General features: G+C 37.6%; 1 protein-coding gene across 2 annotated transcripts in view; it reads left to right on the plus strand.

Annotated features, from left to right (window-relative positions):
• Positions 1–7,086: 7,086 nt before the first annotated feature.
• LOC124721859 (ubiquitin-conjugating enzyme E2-17 kDa) overlaps positions 7,087–27,389 on the plus strand; it is an 84,289-nt gene continuing 63,986 nt past the window's right edge. The window contains exons 1-2 of one of the 2 annotated variants that reach the window (XM_047246994.1): positions 7,087–7,337; positions 27,203–27,283. In XM_047246994.1, the coding sequence (XP_047102950.1) occupies positions 7,294–7,337; positions 27,203–27,283 (125 nt within the window). In that variant the 5' untranslated portion in view covers positions 7,087–7,293. The remainder of the gene's footprint in view (positions 7,338–27,202; positions 27,284–27,389) is intronic. The other variant, XM_047246995.1, reaches the window with a different exon arrangement.

Here is a 27,389-nt window from a genome sequence, read left to right on the forward strand (position 1 = left end):
GCTAAATTTTACCGACTACTTGCATTCTGTTTTACTGAAAAATTGTGGTAATGTCCATTAATAAAAAGTAATTTAAATCTAGCAGTAGGTGTAACATGCACGTTTGACCCCAATCTCCAAAATGACAAATTTTTATATGACTATAGTTCATTCTCAGACATTTTTCATCGAAATTTACAAATTCTATTAAATAAGTCCACAAACCGCCTGACACCGTCGGTGCACCGCATTTTTACACAAAATCAACTTATATTTCTGAATAAACATAACATATTGATGATGATAAAATTAATCCAGGTATTCATCATGACATATAACGCAAGTGATGACAAATGAAATACATACAACCTGTGATGATAATAAATTAAATAAATACATCTAATCATAAATAAAATATACACACACTGACAATGAATTAAATATAATGCAAGAACTGATGATGATAAATGAAATATATACATACTGATGATAATGATAAATGAAATATATACAAATAATGATAATAATAAATGAAATATGTACAACTAATTATAATGATTAATGAAATATATAAAACTAGTGATGGATATGTTATTTACAATACATCTACAGTAAAACTATAAGCCCCTAATGGAAGTGTATGTCTTCCATAACTCATAATGTCCCTTTCATCATCACGTTTATGTTGTGGGTTGGCAGGAGAGCCAACACCGGTTTACTAGAGGAAGCCGAAAGGCACACGTTTTAGCTCACGCAGGCTGGCGTGAGGTCTGGAACAGGACAAGGAAATTAGACTTTAGAAAAACGGACGTAGCTGGTGGAATACTTAACTTTAATCCATTAATGATGAGCGTCGCTCTTGACGGTACATTATTCATAATATCAATAGTAACTGGTAATGGCGCCTTGCTAGGTCGTAGCAAATGACGTAGCTGAAGGCTATGCTAACTATCGTCTCGGCAAATGAGAGCGTATTTTGTCAGTGAACCATCGCTAGCAAAGTCGGTTGTACAACTGGGCGAGTGCTAGGAAGTCTCTCAAGACCTGCCGTGTGGCGGCGCTCGGTCTGCAATCACTGATAGTGGCGACACGCGGGTCCGACGTATACTAACGAACCGCGGCCGATTTAAAGGCTACCACCTTGCAAGTGTGGTGTCTGGCGGTGACACCACAGTTTACTTAATGCTATTTTATTTAATTTTGCCATTTATATTTGATGTTTACAATTTCTAATTAAATTTATCCATCTAAATATTTCACTATTATTGAGTAATCACGCTCTTGGTAGTCTATGTGATCTTATTCTTCACTATCACCTTTTTAAACCTTCTTATTTTTTACATTCAACATTTCTGACATGATATGCATACTTCTTACAAGAGAAACTCTCCATCGCACCACTCTCAGCTTTAGTGGTAAGAGAGCCCAGCAGACAGCCCATCAAAAACTGAACACAACTCAATCATGAAAATAGAAAGAAGGTGTTCTGGACTGTGGAAAAAAAGCAAAGTAGAAACAATGAACGGTCCAAGGACGAGAAGTGCAATATAGAGCAGCTTGGAAGAGAAACGGCGTAGTGGATAAGCGGTTATGGTATAGAATTTCCCCATGGGCGAGCCTTGTTCAAACCTCCCTTGTGCCAGTTTTCTTTCACTGTTCGCTTCATTCAAATTTGTGTCTGTGTGGTGGTGCAATGTCCATTCGCAACAGTGGGTGTAAAGTAGGGACCTATAATGACAGCTGATTCTGCAAAACTACTCTATTACTAGCCGAAAGGAAATGGCTTTCGAATGGTAACCTCAAATGCAAGCCTTTCGGCATAACACTATTTTGGTGACTTGTGCATAAGTGTCGCTGCTTTTATATTCAAGCTGCTTTTCACTTGGCTCACAAGACTGTGTGGATATCCTTCCAGACCATCCTGACACAATAAATTCGCAATTGGTCAGTGAAAATTTAACCTGGGACCTCAGCATTACCACCCAAAAGCGTTATCTACTAGCCTATGGGGTTAATTTGCTTTCACAGTTGGTATATTAGCTTTTACTACTGTGACATCAGAAGACTTGAATGTCTGTGTATCACACCAAAAAACTATGTGATGTCTACTGGAGGTGTGACACTGTGATGGACGGGGAGACTGAAAATGTAGTAAAATTAGTAAGCATGGATTTGAACAAAGAGTTGGCGTTATCATCCTTGACTGAAACAACAGACGACAAATCAACAACACCACTATGGAAAGTAGCGTCATCACCGGAGAAGGTAGTTTTGTAGATACTGCCAGCAAGTGTCATGAGCAGCTTATGTGAGAAATACAGTACATCAAGTTTCTGTTCTTGTTCTAAATGTGCACTACATTCAGTAGCACTTAAAGATATGTAGTGTGTCATAAAGCTCCAATTGTAAGAGTACTGGAATATACGTTGTTGCTACCTCCCCTCCCTTCATGTCAGTGTAAATACAACAATACACTGTGCCCATGTTAGCAGTTTGGTTTTCCGAGTAATACAGTATTATGCGGGCATGAAGCAGAGCTATTCAAATTCATACATTGATACTTGAATTTCACAGTCAACCATATCTCTAGTCTTCATTTTAAACAGTCTGCAACCATGTTTGCGCCCCTATGAACCGCCAGAGTGGCAACTGAAATCGTCTGATCCCTGGCGCATTCAGTTCTGAGCGGAAACATTCAATCATTTTAGCATTATTGAAACATTATTGCTGACTGAACTGTGTTATCGCATGTCGTCACTGTTGTTTTCGTTTCGATATTTACTTTATATTGAGTGACAATAAGTACCTTTTAGTTTTCATCCATGTTTATGAAAAGGCCTTTACTCAGTAGTCAATTTTGTATCTGGATCAAAATGCCAAAACTCTCAGTGACTTTGGAATGGAAGAAATCATACGACTAGATAAAAACGATCCTCAAGGTACAACTCAATGTGATGTACAGTGCCTACGAATATGATTCATATTCTGAAACTATATTAATTAAAGATATTCAAAGAAAATTAACAAATGGTGATACATATTTCTTGTGAAACATGTACAATAGACAAGTGACAGTATGTGTTTAATAAGATAGTTATTATGTCACCAAACATAAAATTTGTGTCATGTACTTTCTGTTCACATCACATTAACATTTACTGAAAGAGGATTATTGGTGATGTGTGCAAACCAGTAGGAACAGAGAGACAGAGCTTCATAAGTGTAAATAAAAAACTAACTGTTAAATTATTTAAACATAAATTTATAATGTAGCACCTGTTATTGACATTCTCAAACCAACAGAAAATACTTATTTAATGCCAGAAGTACGAAAAATTCGTATTTAAGTAAATAAACACATAAATTTGGAAAATACTCCTTTTTTAGGAATAAGGATTTTATTCACTTTTTCTTGAGATAAGATGCATTATTTAGTAATAGGTTCGTCTTTCGAGACGATAATGCACGAGTGCACCACGCCCATCTCATGAACACTTTCCTCCAGGAGTTTGGAAACAGCTGAATCGAATGGCCTGAGGTAACTGCTGCCATGAACCTGAATGAACATGTTTGGGACTAGTTGCATTTGCAGTGTATCGTTACAAGAACCATCCTCACACATTGACTTTAGAAGGGACACTGTCGAAGAGTGCCTGAGCAGCAATGTCACAAACACCTTGTGGAAAGCATGCCAAGGAAGACTCAAGCACTTTGCAATGCATGTGGTGGAATAATACAGCGTAGGACCTTGGATAATAGCACATTACTGCTTCAAAGACGTGTATTTTCGAACAGTTGGCTACTATATTGGTCACTTTGTATTTTTATTTCACAATAAAGTCCTTTTTTTTGTTTTCTGAGGACTGTTCTTTTACTTTCTATTGCCCTTGTTTCTACAACCATATCCATTTGTAGATATTCCAGCAGTGCAAAACGTTTTTTAAAATAGTTTATAACGTACATAGCAAGAAGCATCTCCTCAAACTCTGCAACAGCAGGTAGTTGGTTACAACTAACAGTTAGGAAATTGGAGGAGTGGGCTACAGAGACAGATTTAAAATTTTCTACGAATACACTGATGACCGAAAAAATTATGACCACCTGCAATAGCTTGATTGTCAGTCCTCGAAACGAAATATATCACTCAATCTGCGTATCTGGGATCTGACAGTTTGTTGGTATGTCTATGGAGGTATGTTGTATTAAATGTCTATGCACAGGTCACTCGATTCGCTTAAATGACAGGCCGCTGATTTGCAAGCGCTGTGAGGCGCCCGACAGCAAGCCAGATGGATTCCATACGATTTACATGAGGCAAATTTGGTCGCCGAAACCTTACCGTGAGTTCACTACGGTGCTCCTCAAACAACTGTAGAACGTTGTTGGCTCTGAGCATGAGGGGATGTAGGTGGTTCGCAGCTGTCAGCGTGTCTTCTATTACTACCGTCGGTCCCATGGAAGCACATGAGAATGTCTCCAATAGCATAATGCTGCTCCCACTAGCCTGCGTACGTGGCCCGCTGCTCTTTTCGACCCGCCGTTCACCTCGATGACGACGTTTGTGGAGACGACCATCGACCTAGTGTAGCAAAAATGTGTTTCACACAAAGAGCCAATATATTTCCATTGATCGACGGTCGAATCCCGATGGTTTCGTACTCACTGCAATCGTAATTGTCGATGTCGTTGCGTCAACATGTGAACACATAGGAACAGTATGCTGTGGAACTTCATGTTCGGCAATGTATGATGAACAATGTGCTCTGAAACACTTGTGGGTGCACCAACATTTTGCTCCTTTGTAGAGGTGCCACAGATCACCATCTCTCCTAGTTTAAAGATCACACAAGTCTCATGGACGTCTAACCATTTAGTGCCTGTGGTAGTTTCACTGTCCTTCTACCTCTTTTTGTAGATGCTCATGACAGAAGCACGCGAACACTCGACCAGCTACGCCGTTATCAAGATACTCGTTCAAAGGCTCTGCTTAATAATGATCTGCTCTTTGTCAAAGTTACTTATCTCAATGGATTTCCCCATTTCCAGTACATATCTCCGCTAGAGTGATCCCCCGACCATGTCTGGTCCACTTACATACTTTTGTTACCTCATCATGTACCCAAAACGCCACCAGGTGGTATCCAACATGATGGTGGGCAGGATCATAAAGTTTCAGTTTATCAGTGTAAATGTATATTTGTTGACTTTAGCTAAACTTGTCAGAGTTTCAGTCAACTGGATATGCAAAAGTGGGACAATCTTCAGCATTTCCAAATTTTGGTTATGTTGGTGGTTCTCACATTTTATTCTAGGCTGTCATGTTAATGAACCACAAGAGTATGAAAATAAGGACCTTGAAAGTACTAAACGTCTTGATGTGTTTTAGCCACAGGTCTTTGGGAGCAGACAAAGCAAAACCACTCCAGTTTTATAATGCTTTTGTGTGATCTTAGCTATATTATAGGTGCGAAGTGTGTATATTAGTGAGACCTACTTGTCCCAAGATAGGTGAAGCTATCTGACTTGATGGGTCCAGTCTGGTAACAGGTACCCACAGGATGAACCCCACACTCACCATCTGGGCTGAGGGTAGGGCCCTGTCATCACCTGGTGGAATTCCATGATGGTGCATTAAGAGTATAAGGATTCTCACTTTCCCAGAATCACCAGCATACCAAACTATTGCTCATCCTACTACAGGACCAATATTCACAAACATTTCATGTTCATCAAAGTACTATGTGATCTGCTTAAGGTATTACCTAGCATTTTGCTTAGGATAAGTACTTGTCCAAACCTAGAGTTGCAGACGACTGCCAGTCTGGTTAGTGAAGAGGTCCAGAGTAATTTTAGATGTAGTAAGGTACAGAAAGTGTGCACTACTACATATGTTTTTAATTAGATGTTTTATGAAATTTCGAATGAGTACTGCAACTAAATAACAGCGCTCACAGATGGGTGTAAGCAAGGAGACCCACACTGGCTGCTCTATGGCTTTCCTGGTGTGTGTCGTCAACACTGACTTATCAAATGAATTTACAAAATTTAATGCCATTTATATTCAGTCTCACTGGAACTTCATCGGTGAATTTGTGCTGATTAGTTTGTCATCTGCTCCAAATCTTTAAGTGTTCTTCAATTTATACAACACATTTATCCAGAAAATAACATAATCTGGAATTTACAAGACTACTTTCTCCATTTAATAATGATACAGGCAGTAGTTTTGTCCTTCTGGCTACCGTAGCACATGGGAATGTGGGACAACAAATCAGCAGATGTATCAGCCAAGGAGATATGTGCTAATAACCTACTGGTTGAATTTGCTATCGCAAACCCTGCGTGCTATCACCAGGATGTTGAGTCATGTTTAGATGGAAAGAAGAATGGATAGTGTTGAAGAATAATGAGTGGTTACAAGTAAAGTCAAGAACTTGGCTGTAGCTCATCTGCATCGGCCTCAAAGACAAGATGACATCTTTCTCATTCATCTACGAACGGGGTACAATAAGACCATAGTCTGCTCTTCAACTGTGGCTTATTACTCCAGTCAAAGGACCCTTTGATGTCTGCATCAGAGAACAGGCAGAGTAATTTCCTTGGAGATCTACCCTTTGTTTTAGGTAACAACGTGGCGAATGTGATACAAATTTTAATTTCTGTGAAATATCCGACTTGTTCTCTAAAATACTAGCGAGCAGTTTGTAATTTATTATGTCGGTGGGCAGATCATCAATGTACTACGTAAGTGAATAGCCAGATGATGTGTCATTATATCATCTACATTAAAAAGTATGAAAACAATTACCAAAATTATTGTCTTTTACTTTTTGAGTGACAGTGTTTATGTGCGCGTGGACGTGAGTGGGAGTAGGAGAAAGTGAACGCGATTTCAATTGGGATTATACTGTACACTGTATGTAGAGTTTTAGACATTTTAACCACATTGTCTCTAAAACTCTTTTTGTAAGAGCATTGATAACCCAGAGATTCATCGCACTCTCACACACACATACACACACGCCTCGAACTCATCGCAATTCACACTAGACATTAACGGAAATTTAATTAATCAACGTCAAGCGACGTCGCCATCAAACGGTGGAGATAGACGGAACGGTAACATTACGTAAATTCGCTACATGGTGTTGGCAGTACTGTTGTTATTATAGCGAACCATGGCGACAGAGTAGTGTGGTTGTTGTGAACCCGTAAACAAATGACATGAAATACTGTCAGTTTATGAGTTCACGTTGTGGAGAAACGGTGTAGGAAGTATTTGTAATTGATAGACTTCTGTTATAGGTACTAGATATGTCTACACCTGCAAGGCGGAGGTTGATGAGGGATTTTAAAAGGTAAAAAAAAATCTAGGAGTTACATCTATTAATTCTATCAGACTAACAGTACATGCACGTATGATGAACGATTTGCAAATAGTTTCTGCGCTAGCTTATTATTGTATGGAATATGGATGTAATTTGACATTAACGAATGTTGAGTCGGAGGTATTTTCAGCAGCTACCACTGTTCTGGGGTTACTCATCTATAAGAAAGAGCGTCTTTATTGCTCAAAAAGGAGTTGAGAGTTTTGACTTGTTTCATAGTATGCGTATTACCTCGTGATGTTTATTGTAAATAATACATTAACGTTCAAAAGGAACAATAGTTTACGTAATTACAATACCAAAAAGAAGTTATATTCGTTACGCCACATTAAGCTTGTCTTTAGCGCAAAAAGGGTTGCACAATCCTGCAACCAAAATTTTTGATCACTTACCCAGTTTTATAAAATGTCTGATGGACAGCAGTGTTAAATTTGAAAACAAATTGGAAAAGGTTCATCTTGACAACTCCCTTTATTCCATTGAAGAATTTAAATTATTGTGATGTGTAAAAGATGGTAGGCTGAAATTACTAACCAACATCTGAGGGCCCACTTTCTTAAAATAAATGAATAAAAAACTTGTAATTGATCAGCATGTAACAATATTTACAAAATAATTTGTGATATGAATGTCAAGTGACTCATTCCCCATCATTGCTATTTATCATCCACATGAACCATGGAACATGAGACTGACTGACTAGAAGGTTTCCCATGTAGCAATTGCTCGGTGGCTAGTAGACAAGTAGCCATTGTTGTGTTTAGATTTCACATTCGCTTTCATTATTTTTCTTAGAATAATTGTCTCACTGACAAAATTATTGCCCACCTGTTCTGAAAGTAGAAATACGGAAGTAAAATCGAAGATTGTGTAGGCATTGTGTCTGCACATGCAAATAAAGTACAGTGGTGAAGTTTGCATTTAAGTTTTGCTTGTGAGGTACTATTCACACTGTACTGTTTCTCTAAAAATGGAGATACACAACATATTCACTTAACAGTAGCAAAAAATCTGATATATGTGCCATAAATATTCATATGGTCTATTTTAACAAAAGTTGCAATAGTTTGGTGTTGCAAATGACCTCATCTGTACTTACACTTTTTTATTTTTAAATGGTGTTTTTTCTTTGGCAGGAGCTGTAAAATAGCTGCATGTGTTCTATATATTTCTTACTTTAAGGTTTATGTTTTACTTGTAGCTGAAACACTCAAATGTACAGAATTGCAACAGAAGGGGAAAACTAATGAAATGCTATACTAACAGGAGTGTACACGTTTTCAATTAAGTGGACATTATTGATGAACATAAAGAATTCACAGATAGGTAGAGGTGTACCAGTTCTGTCCTATGCAGGGCTCACCATATCTGTGTAACTACTGAAACCCACATCCATTTGAACATTCTAAATGTATACAACCCTTGATATCACACTGCAATTGTTACCTACTGTCCATACTTCCGTACTTCACCTAATTGACTATTACTTGATTCTCCAGGATGTGTCCTGTCAACCAATCCCTGCTTGTAGTTAAGGTATGCCACAAATTTCTTCTTTCCTGAATTTGATGCGATACCTAATTAGTTATTTGATTTACCAATCTAATCATCAATATTGTTCATTAATGTGCATTTCAAAAGCTTGTATTCTCTTGTCTGAACTCTTTATTAAGACTGCCTAACACTTAGGCTATTTCCCTTCCTTAATTTTTTTTATTTTGTTATGGGCTAACTAACAATCATGCCAAGTTAAATATGTATTTCTTGTTTCCTTCATCCTCCTCCAAAACTCTTCTGTTTTCCCAGTGTGAGCTCTTTTCCTCTCATTTGACCATTTCACACCAGTGTCCAAATGGTCCAGCACAGGTTGCTTGACCATATCAGAAAAAAAATTAATATTTGCTGGGTGAATTCTCTAGGGTTTAGCGAACTTAAATTTTTTTATTGTTCGTCATTTAAAAATGGCCATTAAAAAAAGCATTTAGCTCAGCAAACTCTGACCTACATATTAAAAGTTTTATCACCTAGGTGACAGTATTTCTTAATACATTTTTAGAAGCTCATAGTTATTGGTTACATACTAAAAAAACTCAATTTTTGAACGTTAGTTTTTCACATAGAGTAATACTGATTCTGCTCTAACATTGTATAGTATAGTTACTTTCTATAGAGTACCAATGGTGAGAAGCATACACTTAAAAAGAAACACTTTTTTAAGAAAGAGTTTTTGGATTTTTCATTTTTTAGCCTGCACTCTCTTTGGTGGGAGACTACATAGAAATCTGAAAATTACACATTTAATAGACTTTTAGGGACTAGTGTAGCAGGGGATACAACCTGTCGGCTTTGGACAATGACGTCACAAGTCGCCAATCGAGAAGCGATTCTTCTTAGTGTTGTAGCTCCCTTCAGTGGCTGATAAGTGTTTTTTGGTTTTTAAAAAAAAAAAAAAATCTCAAGTGATAGAATAAACAGATCCACTTTATTAAGCAATCTGTAAAAAAAACGAAACTGAAACATAACAGCAAAAGCGAAAATGGTAAACTGCTCTCTGGCGACTTGTGACGTCATTGTCCAAAGCCGACGGGTTGTATCCCCTGCTGCACTAGAGCCGACTTTTATGCCATCAGATTTCAGTATCAACTTCAACTTTGAGTTTCAGTTGGAAGCTATGAAAAAAATTGCAAATATGTCTCAAAATACGTTGTTCGATGTCTATGATATCTAGGCTAATGGAATAAAGTATATCAATTATATAATTTCAATACAGCATATTAAAGTAACTGATAGTTATTTCTTGAGACAATCCTCTTCTGAAAGTTCCAGCAGACAGCATCTGTAAGTCGTACAGGCTTGTCTTTGAGCCTGTACAAAGTCTGTGTGTTGTCATCTGTCCACTCATACTCTGTTAACTATGAGCTCTTGAAGTATGGGGAGTCTGTGTGTTCTATTGGTGTTCTTATTAATGAAGCATATGTTTCCTTTAGATATTAATTTAATTGAAGATTACAGTGAAGAAGAAAAACTGTTGTACTTGAGAGTTGGCTCAAAGTGTAAATCAACTTTAAAATACCATGAAATGAAATATGTAAAATAATAATAATAATAATAATTTGTCACCTTTTGGCCAGTGTTGTTTTGACCCTTTTGAGAAACATAAGAAGCTGATAACAAAAGGTCTGAGAGAAGTAATGTTTGATCATTATTGTAAAAATGACAGCCCTTTTATTGATTCAATACTAGGAAAATCCTTCCATCCAGTGAAGGTCCGTATAAAGAATTTTACAAATTATCAGAAACTATGAAAAAAACAGATTCAGCTTTTGAAATAGGTGTATTGCCTGCTCATAAAATTACAAAAATAAATGAAAGAAAGAAGACCTTTTTGCCTTGAATGCAAAAACTGAGAAAATGGAAACTGCAGTCAAAAATAATTTGGAAATTTCATTTCAAAATCAAATTTGTACTAAACCAGATAGAAATTCACCAACTAAATATGATAATTTGATAGGAGTGCTAAAAACTAAATGCCTTATTTCAAACAAAGAGGATAAAGTTATCAGTTTACTGCCAAATTCTTGGAATCGAGCAAAAGCTAGTGATGAATTTAATGTGTCTGAATGGTTCATTAAATTAGCAAGGCATTCAGTAAAAGAACATGGAACTTTACCTGCATTAAAAAAGAAAAAAAAATGTGTAATTTGATATGTGAAAATGTTTCTAAATGTTATTAGCTTTTATGAAGATGACAGTAACAGCCGTTCGATGCCTGGCAAGAAAGATCCTGTTACTGTGAAAGAAAACAGTACTAAAATTCAAAGACAAAGGTTACTATCGTGTAATTTAAATGACCTGTTCACTGAATTCAAAAATGAAGATCCTGACATTAAAATTGGAAGATCAAATTTTTTTGAGTGGAGACCAAAATGGTGTGTTCTTGCAGGAGTGTCTGGCACCAATAACGTTTGTGTTTGTAGTACTAGAGTGTAAATTTGATGATAGGTGGAGCTTATCTTGGAGTTTGCTATCTGTTGGACATCAGCAAGCAGTTAATAGTCTGATGATTTCAGAGTAAATTTTCTAAGGGATTCTGATAGGAAAAATGATCTGGAGACCTTATTTGGACACTACAGTTTGATCACGGTAATTAACTTTCCAACACGGGTGGATAAAGACAGTAGGACCCTAATTGATAATGTTTTCTTTGGTGAATTTCAAAGCTAGAAAATAACTCTTTACCTAGTAACAAATGCTCTCTCTGATCATGATGCACAGTTAATGATAAATAATAGTGCCTTACAGTATGGATACTCCTCAGTGGAAGTCAGTCAGAATGATTAATGACTCCAGGGCAAGTGCTTTTAAGAATCTCAGGAGATAAAATTGGATGAAATTTATTACAAGCCAAATGCTATCATAGAAGTGAAATTATTCCATGATAATTTTATATCATTATTTAAAAATAGCTTTCCCCGTAAGCTAATCAGAAAGGACATGATACATCCATGTAAAAAACCATGGAATTACTAGAGGGTATAAAGTATCTTGTGGAATGAAAAGAGAAACATATCTTTTGGCAAGAACAAGTAGGTGCATACTACAAAAACTAATCAAAATTACTAAGGAAGGTTATTAAGAATTGAGGAACATGCACATTATGTCAGAAATCAGTAATTCTGACAACAGACTTAAGGCTACATGGAATGTTGTGAAATGATAGATTGGACAACCAGCCACAGAACAGGATTTCATCACTATTGAACTGAATGGAAGGGCTATAAATGATGACACAGATGGCAGACATATTTAATTATCATTTCTTAAATGTAATAGAAAGCGTAAGGACAAACAGTTAAAGAGAAAAATCACAGCAGTATGTTGAAAAAGTAACTTTCATAAAATTCAGTCATATGAATGTTTCAGCAACTTCTTCTGAAATTAAGAAAATAATACATTCTCTCAGAAATGGTGTTTCCAATAGAGTACTACAGGTTTGTTCCCATATAATAAGCCCAGTCTTATCCAAAATATGTAATGCAACACTAACTCAAGGCACTTTTCCAGAAAGATTGAAGTGCGCCATTGTTAAACCTCCCTCTAAGAAACCTGATAATTGACATATCAATAACTACCGACATGTTTCACTGTGGACATCATTTCCAAAATTTTTGAGAAGGTGATGTATTGTAGAATAGTATCTCTCCTTGGCAACAATTTATCCTTAGCAAGTCACAGTTTATATGTTTCAGAAGGGTTGCTGTACTGAGGATGCTATTTACATGTTCGTTCACCAGATTTTACAAGCATTAAATAAGTGCCAGTTGCTATTATCAGTGACCTGTCTAAGACATTTGATTGTGTGAGCCACAGTATTCTCCTGGATAAATTGAAGTTTTGTGGGATTGATGGCATAGCCAACCAATGGAAAATGTCATGCCTAACCAAAAGAATGCAGAAAGTTGTATTTAATAATTCAACCAGTATTAGTTCAGCCACATTTCCACTTAGAATCATTGCAAATCTTGGGGAGGGACAAATCAGTAAGTTTACATTTTGCATATTTTCATTCAGTTATATGGAATTGTCTTGAAGTAAATCATCTTTAAGAAAGTAAGTCTTCATTGCTCAAAAATGTGCTGTAAGAATAATATGTGTTGCTCACCCATGATTATCTTGTAGACATCTGTTTAAGGAGTTGGGCATTCTGAGTATTGTTTCACAGTATATTTACTGAGCAAGGTGTTGCAGTGGTTAGCACACTGGACTCGGATTCTGAAGGATGATGGTTCAAACCTGTGTCCGACCATCCAGATTTGTTTTCCATTATTTCCCTAGATCACTCCAGGTAAATGCTGGGATGGGTCCTTTGAAAGGGCACAACCAATTTCCTTCCCCACCCTTGATGCAATCCTAGCTTGTGCTCTCATTTATAATGACCTTGTTAACAGGACGTCAAACCCAATCTTCTTTCCTAGACAGTATGTTTATTCCCTCGTGAAGTTGTAAGTAATCCACTGCAGTTCAAAAGGAACAATGGTGTACATAATGAAAAATCACATTCACTAATCCACATTAAGGTTGTCTTTGTCACAAAAATGGGTGCATAATGCTGCAACAGAAAGTTTTGATTACTTACTCTATGATATAAAATGTCTAGCAAGACAGCAAAGTAAAGTTGGAAAACAAACTGAGGAAGTTTCTCCTTGACATCTCCTCCTATTCCATATAAGAATTTCTATTACTGTAATGTGTAAAAGGTGGTACACAGTACATCTATATATTTTTTTTTATTTTGGAAAAAATGTAGGAATGTTCAGAATGTAACAAATTAATTTGTGATTTGTAGGTAAAATGGCTTTCTCCAGATCATTACATTCTATTATGCAAAATGATCCATGGAACAAGTAACTAACTTAACTGATTGGCTGTAAAAACCTTAGGACGTTCTGGTATGTGATATTGTCAGATACAATGATCATGGGATGATATCTAAACTGTCCAGGTAAACAAGCTTTACTTGAAATATTTGAATCATCAGAAAAAGATGATTTGATGCCTGGCAGTATAGAATACAAACAGTGAGTGACACAAGACAAAATGGAAGTGGTGACAATCATAAAACCACAAGAAGAATTTTTGAAGCATCAGAAACTAACCTTTAAAATCTAGAAATGCAACATTTTATTGCCAAAGAACAAGGTAAGTTCATCAAAGACAAAAACCAACCTTGGCAGTTTATGAATGCCTAGTTCTTGCTTACTTTCTGGAAAACTATTCCTTTGTTGTTCAAGACAAAGTACAAGGGCACCACTGGGTAAACAAACAGGCTACAGTTCATCCATTTGTGTTCTGTTATAAAGATAAACTAAAGAACCACAGTTTTTGTGTCATAAGTGACCACCTGGAACACAACACTACGGAAGTGCATGCTTTTCCTCAGCAATTCACAAACTGAATTACTTCTCTGTTGGTGCTGCAGGCCAATATAAACAAAAGAAATTATTAGCACTTCCTTTCACAAAGAAGACTTTGGACTTGATGTGAAACAGCACTATTTCACATCACGTCGTGAGAAGAAAACGTGACGGTGTTGGAGGTGCAACAAAGTGAGCTGTTACATAAACTAATGTGCAACAGACATAGCATTTCAAGAAATCTTTAAATTCTGGAAAGAACATGAAAAAGGGATTACCTACATTTTTGTAAAACATGAGGAAATACAAGAATTCCATACCAGTGTCTTGAAGGAAAGCTTAACGTCTGTCAGAAGAGTAAAGGTGTGCGATCTTTTCATTGTTTTTTACCCTCATCACACAGCTTGCTAAAGTGTAAGATCACATCAGCATCTCCTGATAGTGATCTTCGTCAGTGTGGAAAACTAGTGTCACTGACACTTCACAATAAAGACATAGTGACTTGTGTTTACAATGAGCAGTTGTGGATTGCCAAAGTTGATGATATTGATTGTCAAAGCCAAGATGTGCATGTCACATTTTGCCATCCACCAGAACCAAGGACCTCATAAAAAAATTTGAGAAGGATGAAGTTTGGATGCCAGTTTAAAATGACCTGAACAAGTTGTCTCCCCTGGAATTTACAACCGTGAGGAGCAAACTTTTAACCAAATGCCCAGACCTAATGAAGAAATATGTCGGATATTAAATGAATAATGTAGTAAAAACAAACAAGATGATATAGTTAGATGGGTTATTTTCAATAAAAAATATCACTATATGTGTTTAAATTATATAATTGGTGTACTTTATTGCAGAGGTTAAAAAATGTGTTTTTGACTCATGTTTGTAATTTTTTTTCATAATTTCCAACTGAATCTCAAAGTTGAAATTTATACTTAAGTATGTAATTTCAGATTTTTATCTGGTCCCAAACAAAGATGTTGCAGGCCACAAAATTAAAAAATCTGTTTTTTAAAATAGTGTATTTTTATGTGTAAGCTTCTCACATTTGATACTCCATAAAAAAGTAACTGTACTTATAGTGTAATAGCACAAAAGATATTAAGGCTTAGAAATTACTCCTTCTGTGGAAAGTGGTGTTCAAAAATGGATTTTTTTTAATGTGTGACCATAAATTTGGGCTATTATGTTAAGGGATACGTTCAGCTCAGTGATAATGGTTTTAATTTGTAGAGCAGTGTGTGCTGAACTAAATGCTTTTTATTTACAAGAAAAAACTTTTAAAAATACTTTTGAGTCCACTAAACATTAGGGAATTCACCCAGCAAATATCAGTTTTTTTTCTGAGATGGTCAAGCTACCAATATTTTTTCCCTGGACCACTTGGTGTGGAATGACCCACCAGTTGTTATTCTGTTTGTTTTAGCCTCCTGAAAAACTTGGAATTTCTTGACTTGTAGTCTTAACTTTTCTTTGTTGAGCGACGTCCCCTAATGAGTCTGTATGTCATCTGTACTTGGATAAGCATAACAGAGTGATGGACAGTTGAGTATGGAATGGAGGGATTTGTGAGTTCACCATTTCATGCAAATGGAGTAATGCTGTGGTAGCAGCATGTGTGCAGTTCCATACTGATACATTCGCACATTGCCCGTTAACATGGAGTGTTGAGCTTGTTTTGTAGGATCATAATAGTGTTATCATTCTCCTTAGCAATTTCACAGTTAACTTAACATATTCTGTAAAAGAAAAGTACTCCACAAGAAACAAGATGTATCAGAACATATAACAGTTATATTACAGGCCACAGCTGTCACCTGTAGCTGACTGGTAGCCAGCAGCTTTGAGAGTAGAGCTATATGACAGCTGTGTACAAGAAAAAAGGTGGGACAAAACTCGCACAGTGCATACTTGTTCAGTGGCAGCTGTCCTGTAAAGAACTAGATGTCAGTCACTTTGTTGTTCTGATCCAAGTGTAAGACTTTTTGTTGTCTTCTCACCCATTTCCTTTGTCTGTTTTCCTGTTTAGGTAGTGTGTGTTTGTATCTGCTTTATTAATCTGTCTTCCTTTGTTCTCTGTAGATGTCCACAGAGTGTAACACACATTTTCGTGATCTAATGTGTTGTTGTTGGGTAGAATGAGTATATTTCATTATTTGATCTCCCAACTCATTGACATCTTCATTCTTGATTGGACCTGACATTTTTTGTAGGCTGTTCGTTGAATGTTTTCTAATAATCTGTTGTATTATAGTTCTTAAAGTGTTCTTTTATAGTTATAAGTTACTCCTCTTCAAAGCATGTCTTTTGTGCCAAAATAATTTTATCTTGCTTTGCTTGTGCCCTGGAGCTATTTCTAATGCATTATCTTTGTTTCTGTAAAGTTGTTAGCATTAGTATACACTTCTTTCAGCATCTTTTGAAAAATCACATTCCTTTTCCTTCAAAGTTTCATTACTAAGTCTCTAACCATCTTTATACTGCAATTGAATTCATTGATGAAGCCTGTTGTATAAGAAAATACTGAACGGCTAATAGAGATTCTTATTATTAGATTAGATTCAGTTTTTGTTCTGTAGATCCAAAAAATGAGATGATTCTCATGACTGTGGAACATGCCAGCTAGTTCGTTTTATGACTTAGTTTTGGATTAAGTCTCATGTTGATCTTAGTTGGATAGTGAACTTAAATCAGCTTCCATTCCTCTCTTGACTCTTGATTTAATGAAAATTATACATGGAGGTGGTTGGAACTCTGCCAATTTGGGCTTTCGTGATACTGATGTTTTTGCTTTGTAGGAGGGTTTTGATTATAAGAGTGACTGACTTGCATATCTCTGCTATCTTGAGTCATTTGTATTAGTTGTCATGTGAGCAGGATGGTTTCCAATACCTTTTCAGAATGATTTCTCTGTACCCAGTTCGGCATTGAAGTCCCTCATGATTATTATATTGTTTCTATGAACTTCTGACAGCCTGTTTTCTGTAATTTCCCATAAGTTTTGTACTTTTTCTTGTTTCTTCTTCTTGTCATTTGTTGGTGCATGGGAGTTGAATATTGTATATTATTTATTCTTGCATTTAAATGTTAAAAACTAAAGGGTGTTTCATTCAAGTATTGCGAATCAACAACATTTTGGGTTATACCTTTGTGAACTGAACAGGTTGTTCCTAAAACTCTGGAATCCTCTTCTTCTTTCTGCATGTCTTAGGCTTTGCCTAAGCCTACCTAAAGATTTTCTACAGACTGGGTAAAAATTCATCATTAATTTCGGTATTCTGTCATCATCCATTCTTGTGGCATGGTCCTTCTAGTCGCTCCTGTATTCGGTCCTTCTAGTCGCTCCTGTATTCCATAAGTGCCCATTTAAGCTTTCCACTCCCAGTTTTTCTCTGATGTCAGCATTCCTTGTCCTGTCAGTTAGTGTGTACCCAGCTACTCTTCTTCTTAGGTATCACATATCCGATTCTTGTATTCTTTGTTCATTTATTTTTGTTGCAGTATATGACTGGTTTCACCCTTGGTACTGTCATCCTCTTGTAGAACATAAGTAGAGTTCTTTCCTTACTTTAGTTCTGAGGGTTTTATAGATTGTTCCACTAATGTAATTAAATATTTTTACTTCCTTTCGTTTGTCCATTTCTGACTTGAATGAGATAGTATTTCCTAAGGACTTTTCAACTCCACACTTTTTGTTTTCTGATCATTTATTATTATTTTGTTGGGGATTGGCTCCTGACCCCTGAAAGACATAAATTTTGTTTTCTTTGAAGATGCTAATATAGTATGTAATTAGCTGTTGCAGATAAAATTTTGAACAGCTCCTTGGAGTGTGTTCTTGCTATCAGTAGTCACAACTTGATCATCAGGAAATAGTGATAATAAGAATAATTCCTTTCATTGAAATCACATTGGCAGAAACTTTATTTACTTATCCATTGCCTCAGCATGTCACATCTGAAAGGAATGTCAAATTCTGAGATTTGTGTTGTAAAGTCTAACTGCCAGCTTGCATTCAAAATAGTGTTTGTGATCCATTGTTAGGTGATAAGTGTAGCTTGTTTCTTTGATGGCTGCTTGCAGGATGTTATTGCTGTTCAGAAAGTTTCGTCATTTGCTTGATTTTCCCACTTTGCAGAGTGAGTTCATACTGCAAATTTATATTTCCTTTTAAATTTGAATTTCACATTACAAAGGTTTTCTGGATCCCCCAGCTGGTATTTACATTATGGTACCCCAGAAACTGAATGTCTGCTTGCTCTCCTATCAGGAGTGATGGATTGGCCACCTGGAGTAATATTGGTGTTCTCATCACACTTCATACTTATCGTATTTTAGCAGTTTTTAAAGATTTGTCTGTGAGAGGTAAAAAGATGATTCGAAGTCTGAGTGTTATTTCCCGCAGTGACTAACGTGGGGTACAGACACTGATCAAACACTGCCCAATCTGGCAACAGAGATGTTTGGATTTTAATTTGCAACTTGCATGTCACTAAGAGCAGGGCTGCCTCTCCCATCATTTCTACCATACTATTGGTCTTTGTCTCTGCTTTCCTTACCGTTGACGATTTTGTTGTAACCCTGGCAAGTGACCTGTACATGGTACTGTTACCTGGGCCAGTTTTCATTTTATGTTCTCTCTATTGTGGCCATTGTCAGCTATTTTACTGCCCAAATAGTAAAGCTCGTCTACTACAGTTAATATCATACTTCCTAATATAATTCCTTCACCATTGTCTGATTTAGTTCATCTACATTCTATTACCCTCTTTTTACTTTTGTTATTCACCTTAAAACTTCTTTTCTCTTTTCAGCTTCTCTTCAAAGTCCTTTGCCATCTCTGACAGCATTAGAATGTTATCCACAAACTTCGTTTTTTTTTCCTGTCCTCTTGTAGGTCCAGGGGTTAGAATAGGCCTGAGGTATTCCTGCCTCTCGTACGAGGCAACTGAAAGGAGTCTCACACTTTTCAGCCCTACAAGTTCAGGTCCCACTTTATGGTTTGACCTGCCACTTTCCAAATTCTATAGAAGTGCAGGCAATATGAGGAAGGATGCCTTACGTGGTGCATGCGTTATCCATAGTGCCCTTAGATTCGATCTCCTGAACCTCTTGCCACAGCTTTGCATCTCCACCTGCAATTCAACTGTTTGGGTGAGGAGACTTTCCGGGTTATGTCATCTTCTTCCGTTGTCTCCTGCCCTCTTTCACCCCCATGACAGTATTGCATTTCTCTGCGCCCAATATCCAGCATGGTTGCCAGTCCGTTGTGATGGGGCCATCATGTACCCAATTGGTGGCAACCCCCTGATAACACAGGGATAGCAGTTCCTATCGCTCCATACTCTCCGTGTCCAAGTCGGTGCCTCCCATAGTTCCCCCTGTATTCAGGAGAATGGCATTCCGCAGGGCTCCGTATTGAATGTATCTCTATTTTTAGTGGCTATTAATGGTCTAGCAGCAGCTGTAGGGCTGTCGGTCTCACCTTCTCTGTATGCGGATGACTTCTGCATTTTGTACTGCTCCTCCAGTACTGATGTTGCTGAGTGGCACCTACAGGGAGCCAGTCATAAGGCGCAGTCATGTGCTCTAGCCCACAGCCTCCAGTTTTCAGCCACGAAGTCGTGTGTCAGAAGTCGTGTGTCGTGCATTTCTGTCGACATCGCACCGTTCATCCAGAACCAGAACTTTACCTTAATGACAATCCCCTCACTGTAATGGAGACATATCAATTCTTAGGACTGGTTTTCGACATCCAATTGGCTTGGCTGCCTCACCGTCATCAACTTAAGTGGAAGTGCTGCCAGCACCTCAATGCCCTCCTCTGCCTGACCCACACCAAGTGGAGTACAGATTGCTCTAAGCTGCTGCAGCTCTACAGAGCCCTTGTTCAATCCCGCGTTGAGTATGGGAGTCTGGTTTAGGGTTCAATGGCGCTCTCAGCATTGTGTTTACTTGACCCAGTGCACCACTGTGGCGTTCGCCCAGTGACGGGAGCTTTTAGAACGAGTCCCGGTGACCAGTGCCCGGGTGGAGGCCGGAGACCCTCCATTGAAGGTAAGGCGGGCACACCTGCTCATGAATTTCATTGCACACATTCATAGTTCTCATGTGCGTCCAAATTACTGTCTCATTTTCCCAACCACAGCGGTTCATCTCCCACAGGAATTAGGATTGTGGTTCGCGTCCGGTCCCTTCTGTCTGAACTGGAGTCCTTCCCATTACCACCTCTTCTCGAGGTCCATCCATGTACACCTCCATGGTGTACACCTAGGCTGCATATTATTCTGGACCTTTTGCATGGCCCTAAGGACTCCTTTAACCCTGCCTCTCTCCGCTATCACCTCCTCCTGATTCTCGACATGTACAGGGGCCATGAAGTGGTTTACACCAACGGCTCGATGGCTGATGGTAACGTAGGTTTTGCGTATGTTCATGGACGACATATTCAACAGCACTACTTGCCATATGGCTGCAGGATTTTCACTGCAGAGCTGGCGGCCATATTTTGTGCTCTTGAGCACATCCGCTCATGTCCTGGTGAGTCATTTCTCCTGTGTATTTACTCCTTGAGCAGCCTACAAGCTATCAACCAGTGCTACCCTCGCCATCCTTTGGTATTCAGTGGTGTTTGTGTGTACCCCAGGACATCTCGGAATCCCAGGCAATGAACTTGCTGACAGCCTGGCCAAACAGGCTATGCGGAAACCGCTTCTGGAGATGGGCATCTCCGAAAATGACCTGTGTTCTGTCTTATGCTGCAGGGTTTTTCAGCTTTGGGAGACAGAATGCCATAACAGTACGCACAACAAACTGTGTGTCATTAATCCCTAACTGGTACATCCTAAAATGTTAATGCACGAGGCGCACCTGGGTCCTTGGGACCGAGATAAACTTTGAACAGATTTTAGAAGAAAATAATAAAGTTGATATAATTCAAATATTAACTATTTAATATGGTAGTATTAATGCTAGTAAAAAAACTATTTTCATCATTTCTAGTCATCTCTTTCAGAAACTGTACAAAAAGACAGTGAAGTAGTGAAAGCACAAAAAGTGAAAAACATACATTTGTCAATGTTGGTGTCAAAACTCATGAGCTACAGACATTAACCTATATAAATGAAATTAAACATTTACAATAAAATGGACTGTTCTTCAAAGCTGTAACCCAAAAGAAAAGTTCAAATACAGTATAAAGATTTCTGTGGGCATAGCTTCTGGGAAGATTCAATGGTAACATTTTCAGTCGAATGACATAAGTACCTCATTTATGAAAATGGTAAAAAATAGCAATTGCTTAAAAATCTCAGGTTTTATATAATTTATTGTTTTTACCAGTTAAATTAAGTATTTTTATTTGTCCAAACCACTTAAACACTTTGAGCAAAAGTCTGGAACATTCCAAGCATAATGGTGCTCGACACCTGGCACACTCTCGTGATGCTTTCCTATCTTTCTTAGATGGACACATTGAGCACCGTTTTATTTTAGATTTAGTAGCAGAGGCCTCTTGGTGGGCTTGGGATGTTCCTGGTGCCTTGTTAGGATTCATTCCTAAAATATCATAAATCGAATTTCTGGCATCTTTTCTAGAAGTGGAGAATCCAGTCTTCTTTTCATAAGATCACTTAAAAGTTCTATTCCTAGTTGAATGAGGCATTCTCAACAAGTCACATCATCATCATCTTCTTTGTGATGGAGTAAAACAAAAGCATTTACACCAGCTGTATCCAATATGGTATAGAAGATTGCCATAGGCCATCACCTTGTTCTTCTGGAAGCTATGTAATTATGAGTCTTTTCATCAAGAGCTTCAACACCCCCTTCTGTTCTATTGTAGTCTTATATAATTTGAGGCTTATGTTTCACCTCACATTCACCATGGTGCATTGTTGATATGTTCACTACATTGTTCTTTTTTGGGATGTATGAAAGTAGCGTTATACAACCAGAGTATCCATAGATTGAGGAAGACACATTTCTGTCTTTTGCTGTCGAAAAGTTTGATGGTAGCTCAGCCTTATTCTTTCTTATAGTGCCGATATAAGTCAAATGGCATTTGGACAACTCATTAACCAGGTCTACACTTGAGAACCAGTTGTCTCCAGTCACATTTCTGTTGCTTTCTCTAATTAGTTCAACCAGCCGCATGACAACTGCTGTTGGAATGAGCATACACTGTGGTGTGTTTACAGCTAATTTTCCAGTATAAATTTCGGCATTCAAACAGTAATGCATTTTGGCATCAGCCAGGATATATATTTTTATTCCGTATTTACGTGGCTTGGAAGGAATGTACATCCTGAATGCACATCTGCCATGGAATCCAACAAGCATTTCGTCCATGGTGACATATTTCCAGACTGAATAGTGTTCTTGGTAGCTTTTACAAATGAATTGAATAGCCAAGAGATGTAGTACAGTTTATCTCTGGGTTTTCTGGCATCATGGGTTGTTGAATCATCAAAACGAAGACAACACAATAAAAATAATGGATGTTTCGAAGACATAGTTGCTCTACAAATTGGTCTACCCATGCCATTTGTAGCATATAAATCATCCAGATCTTCATTGTTTGATCTGAAGGCTCCCCAGAGATAACAAAGACCCATAAGGGCCTTATTTCCACTTTATCTGTTACTTTTGAAGACGAATTTCTTTTAGATTCGGATGGCAATGATATAATTTTTTTCATTGGTTCTGAATACTCTCTCTGCAATCATTTCATCAGTGAAAAGTAATTCCCAAAATGCTAGAGGGGTCTTTTTGTTTACATGTCTAGCTGGGCAAACATATACCAGAAAGATGGATTGGAGAGATGATATTGCTTTGTGGCGTTCTTCCACGTATGCTGGGCATTGTTGACCATTTGAATCTATTCCTCCCATAGATATAATTACCTGTAGATTGCCCTTAATTGCTGTCATCAGCACTTTCATCACTTTCAGGTGCATGTTCCCTAGTTTCACAGTCGCTGTCACTTCCACTTATATCATCAATATCACTGTCCACTGGTTCGTTCAGAGTATTGATGATATCTTCCTCACTCATTTTTATGAAATCTGGTACAATAAATCCGAAATATTGCAAGTACTGTTAAGGAAAAAAACTTTCACTGCAGGTACAACTGGGTCCTTGGGATCCATGTGCATTTATAGATGCAAAACTAGCCAAGACACACCTGTGACATTGCTGTGGGCTGGTAGCCAACTGAATGCTGGAAGCGTACATAGGAGTGTAAGTCAGTGCTGCTGCACACATTGCAGTGCTAGAAAACGTAAATTTCTCTCGGGTCCCTAGGACCCAGGTGTACCAAGTTACGGGGTAAGGAGACTACAAATGTGTGGAAGTCTTCCACGCGATCCTCTCACAGGGAATCAGTTGTCCTCTGTCGGCTTCACATTGGCCATACATGGCTAACGCATGGTTACCTCCTCCATTCCGAGGACCCACCTTGGTGTGCGTGTGGCTCACCAAGACGGTCGTCCACCTCTTGCTGGACTGCCCACTTTTAGCCGCTCTGTGGCAGACTTTTAACTTTCCCAGCACCATACCTTCGATGTTGTGCGACAATGCCCCAACAGCAGCTTTAGTTTTGTGTTTTATTTGTGGGGGTGGGTTTTATCATTTGATCTAAGTTGTAGCGCATGTCCTTTGTTTCTCTGTATCCTCCACCCTAGTGATTTTAGGGTGGAGGTTTTAATGTGTTGCAGAGTGGCTGGCTTCTCAATTTTATTCTCACAGTCAGCCAGCCATGGTAATCTGCTCTCCTGTTTCGAGCTCTTCTACATGTTTCTTGTATGTCTCTGTGGTTTACTTGTCCGATTTTGTTCATTTTAGTGTTTGTTGTCCTGTCATTCTTGTGGTTTTCTCCTTTCTTCCAACTGTTTTTTGTATGTCTCGATTATTTTACTCCCATCCTTGTGGAATTATTTTAATCGGAACGAGGGACCAATGATCTAGCAGTTTGGCCCCTCTCCCCCCCCCCCCCCCCCCCCCCCCTCTTTTAAACCAACCAAGCAACCAAGCAATCATGTTTTGTAGTCCGGTAATCGAATAGTTTTCAACATTACCTCTACTATATTTATTTGGCAATAAACATATGTTTCCTTCCTCTAATTGTGTATTGTTTTTCAATAATGTGCATATTGAATAGAGTCCTATCTGACTTATAAAAAAAGAAGTTTGGCCAAGACTTTCATCCACGCGTGTGACCTGTGATGCTTATGTTTGGTCCTCATTTGTTTCCATGAGTTGGACTTGTCAGAGTATGAGGGGCTAAGATTGCGCTATAATGGACTGTCACTAATTCAGAAGTGAAAAATACATTTGAAATGTTGTTGTGTATAATTTTGTTTTCATCGAACGATTATTAATTGTTCAGATTAATATAAAAATCATGTGAATTAATAGCATCATTTCTGATACTCCACTAATTTAATTCAGTTAATGTGCCCACTCATTTGTGATTATAGCAAATAGGAGGTGTTGTCCATCCCAAGATATGTTTCCACCAAGACACTGTGAATTTGAGATCCTATACTTATGCTGAGAGTATTTCCTGAGGGAATATTGTTGAAAGTGAGTACATCAGGGAGATAGCTAGAGGATTGTCAGTGTGTCGTTATTTCCTCAGATTTAGGCCTGGTAGAGTGATAGTTATTTTACATGAAAAACGGTTACAACAACTGGACACAGTTGAGACTGTATAATGTGAGCAAAAGAATACCCAATTTGAAAATAGGGGTCTTCATATGCCTGTTTCAAAGTGATACTGTGATAATGAGTTACTTTTTTAGTAAGAATGTTTTTTGCCTTGGTGATATTTGATTTTCCTGATTGGTAACTTTGAAAAAAAGAAAAAACACACACACACACACACACACACACACACACACACACACACACACACACAGAGAGAGAGAGAGAGAGAGAGAGAGAGAGAGAGAGAGAGAGAGAGAGACTTTTACGGTCAGACACAATGTTTTGACCTTTTTCTGTCACTTCCCTGTTGTGCTCTTTGCTGCCTGTTAAATGTATATTTTAATTTTTCTGCTTCATTATAGTTGTTGATGGATTACCAACAATATCGGTGGATAGGTACAAGAAAACTTATTGGTGCCTAATAGCACATTGGTGCATGCTGTAGTTTCTCTGTGAAGTGATTGGATCCTACATAAGTTCAAAATATAATTTGGCATGACACAGGTATGTAAGAATATGTGGGCTGGTTGACCCTTACAATGCCAGGTGTTAGATTTGCCCTGTAACACAGTTATATTGTAGGATGTGGTGTCATATGTGCAGAGTGGACATAAATTTTTTGAACATAAATTTTTTTCATGAAAGGCTACTCTATAGTGCAGCCCCGAGGTCTTAGTTGACAGAGTTAATGATTGTGATATCATGAGAATAACTGTAGTTCTTGTTATGGCATATATTTCCTGAATATTTCATTTAAATGAGTGGTATGTCTGCCAGATTTATGATGTCATTGGCCCAAGTATAGGTGTGGTATTGGCAGATTCAGTATTTCTGCATAAATTTATGCTTGGTAAGAGAGAATTTTCAAGAAAAAAATTGTGTGCAGGAATATATAAAGCAATTATCTGTAACCCAAGTATAAATAAATAAGTATCAAACTAGATTTTACATGCAGATGCAAAGATGCCAGATAAAGGTACTGTCCTTCAGGAAAGTGGCAAGCTAGAAGAATGTTCTGTAATTGGGCTAATTCAACAATCACTTAATCCTTGATAAAGGATTGTAATACACAAAGATTTTGTGGTTACTGGCCTTGTGGCATTTCTGTGTGGAAATTTAATTTATTACAAAAGATAGCAGATTTATTATACTAATTCATCTCTAGTGAGCACATGAAGTTTGGTGATTGTAAGCAAAAAGTATCTTGTGTATTTGTCTCTTTATACTAGCATTGACTGTAGCCTATTAGGTACTCATTCAGTTTACAAACAAGGTTGAGAAGGTGAAGTTGCATAAAAGAGTAAGCAACATAAATCAAATGGGTGTTTGTGACTTATGATGGAAGTGATAATAGAGTTGTTGCTGTTTCTCTGCATAAGAAAGATACTAATAAATCCCAGATTCTGTGCAGAATTGAGGTACCACATGTAAAACAGGTTCAAACATCTGATTACTTTACAAATGAGTTAATGCGTTAAATGTTTGATGTTAAGCTTGTAAATGAGAAAAAACTTAGAAATGGTTTGGAATTATCCGTGAAGTCTGTTGGAAGTCGTTAAATGCTCTCATTCTCAAATACAGGATGAATAAAGTCTGAATTTTCCTCAAAGCAATTGCACTGTTTCTAACTGTAACACTTATTGTGTTGAACTTTTAACATAAGAGTATTCCTTTTATGAGTTGATTATGATAGCATTTTAAATTCTTAAATTAGATCAATAATTATTTGAAAAACTGAAAGTCGGATATTTGTTGCCCCAGGAAGCTGTTACATATGCAATTGGCAAATGGTACTGGGTTTTAGGATAGTCTGTTAGCAGTATAGATGTAATTTGAAGGTCAGGGATATGCAGTGGTGTGTGGTGAAAACAGAGACATATAGATGAAACTTGCATTGTGTTAGCTGTAAAAATGCCTGTCACGTCAGCCCATACCAAATTTAAGGTATTCTTTTTAAGTTTATCTCTGCCGTGCAACATATTTTATTCCAAATTCAGTCTGTTCCTTGATAAATCCATCATATCCTTTAAGATTGCTTACAATCAAAATGGTTAATATGCATATTCTTTGGAGTAATTAAGATTAAATGGAGAGTTAACAATGCAGCAGCTGTGTCATTCTGACTCTGACTCTGGGTTGGGTAGGGGGGGGGGGGGGCGCTACTTACTACGTTCAATAAAGCTCTTAACGTTCGTTGTTCTTGTATTTCAGATTACAGGAAGATCCTCCCACTGGTGTAAGTGGAGCTCCAACTGACAATAATATATTGATCTGGAATGCTGTTATATTTGGGTAAGTTTGTTCAGTTAATGAAGACCAATCACCGTGAACTTTTCCTTTTTTAAAATTAGAATGTGTTTCTAAGGATAAACTGATGAACATGGAAATTTTAGTGCAA

This window comes from Schistocerca piceifrons, chromosome X, assembly GCF_021461385.2.
Source record: "Schistocerca piceifrons isolate TAMUIC-IGC-003096 chromosome X, iqSchPice1.1, whole genome shotgun sequence".
NCBI classification, from domain to species: Eukaryota; Metazoa; Arthropoda; class Insecta; order Orthoptera; family Acrididae; genus Schistocerca; species Schistocerca piceifrons.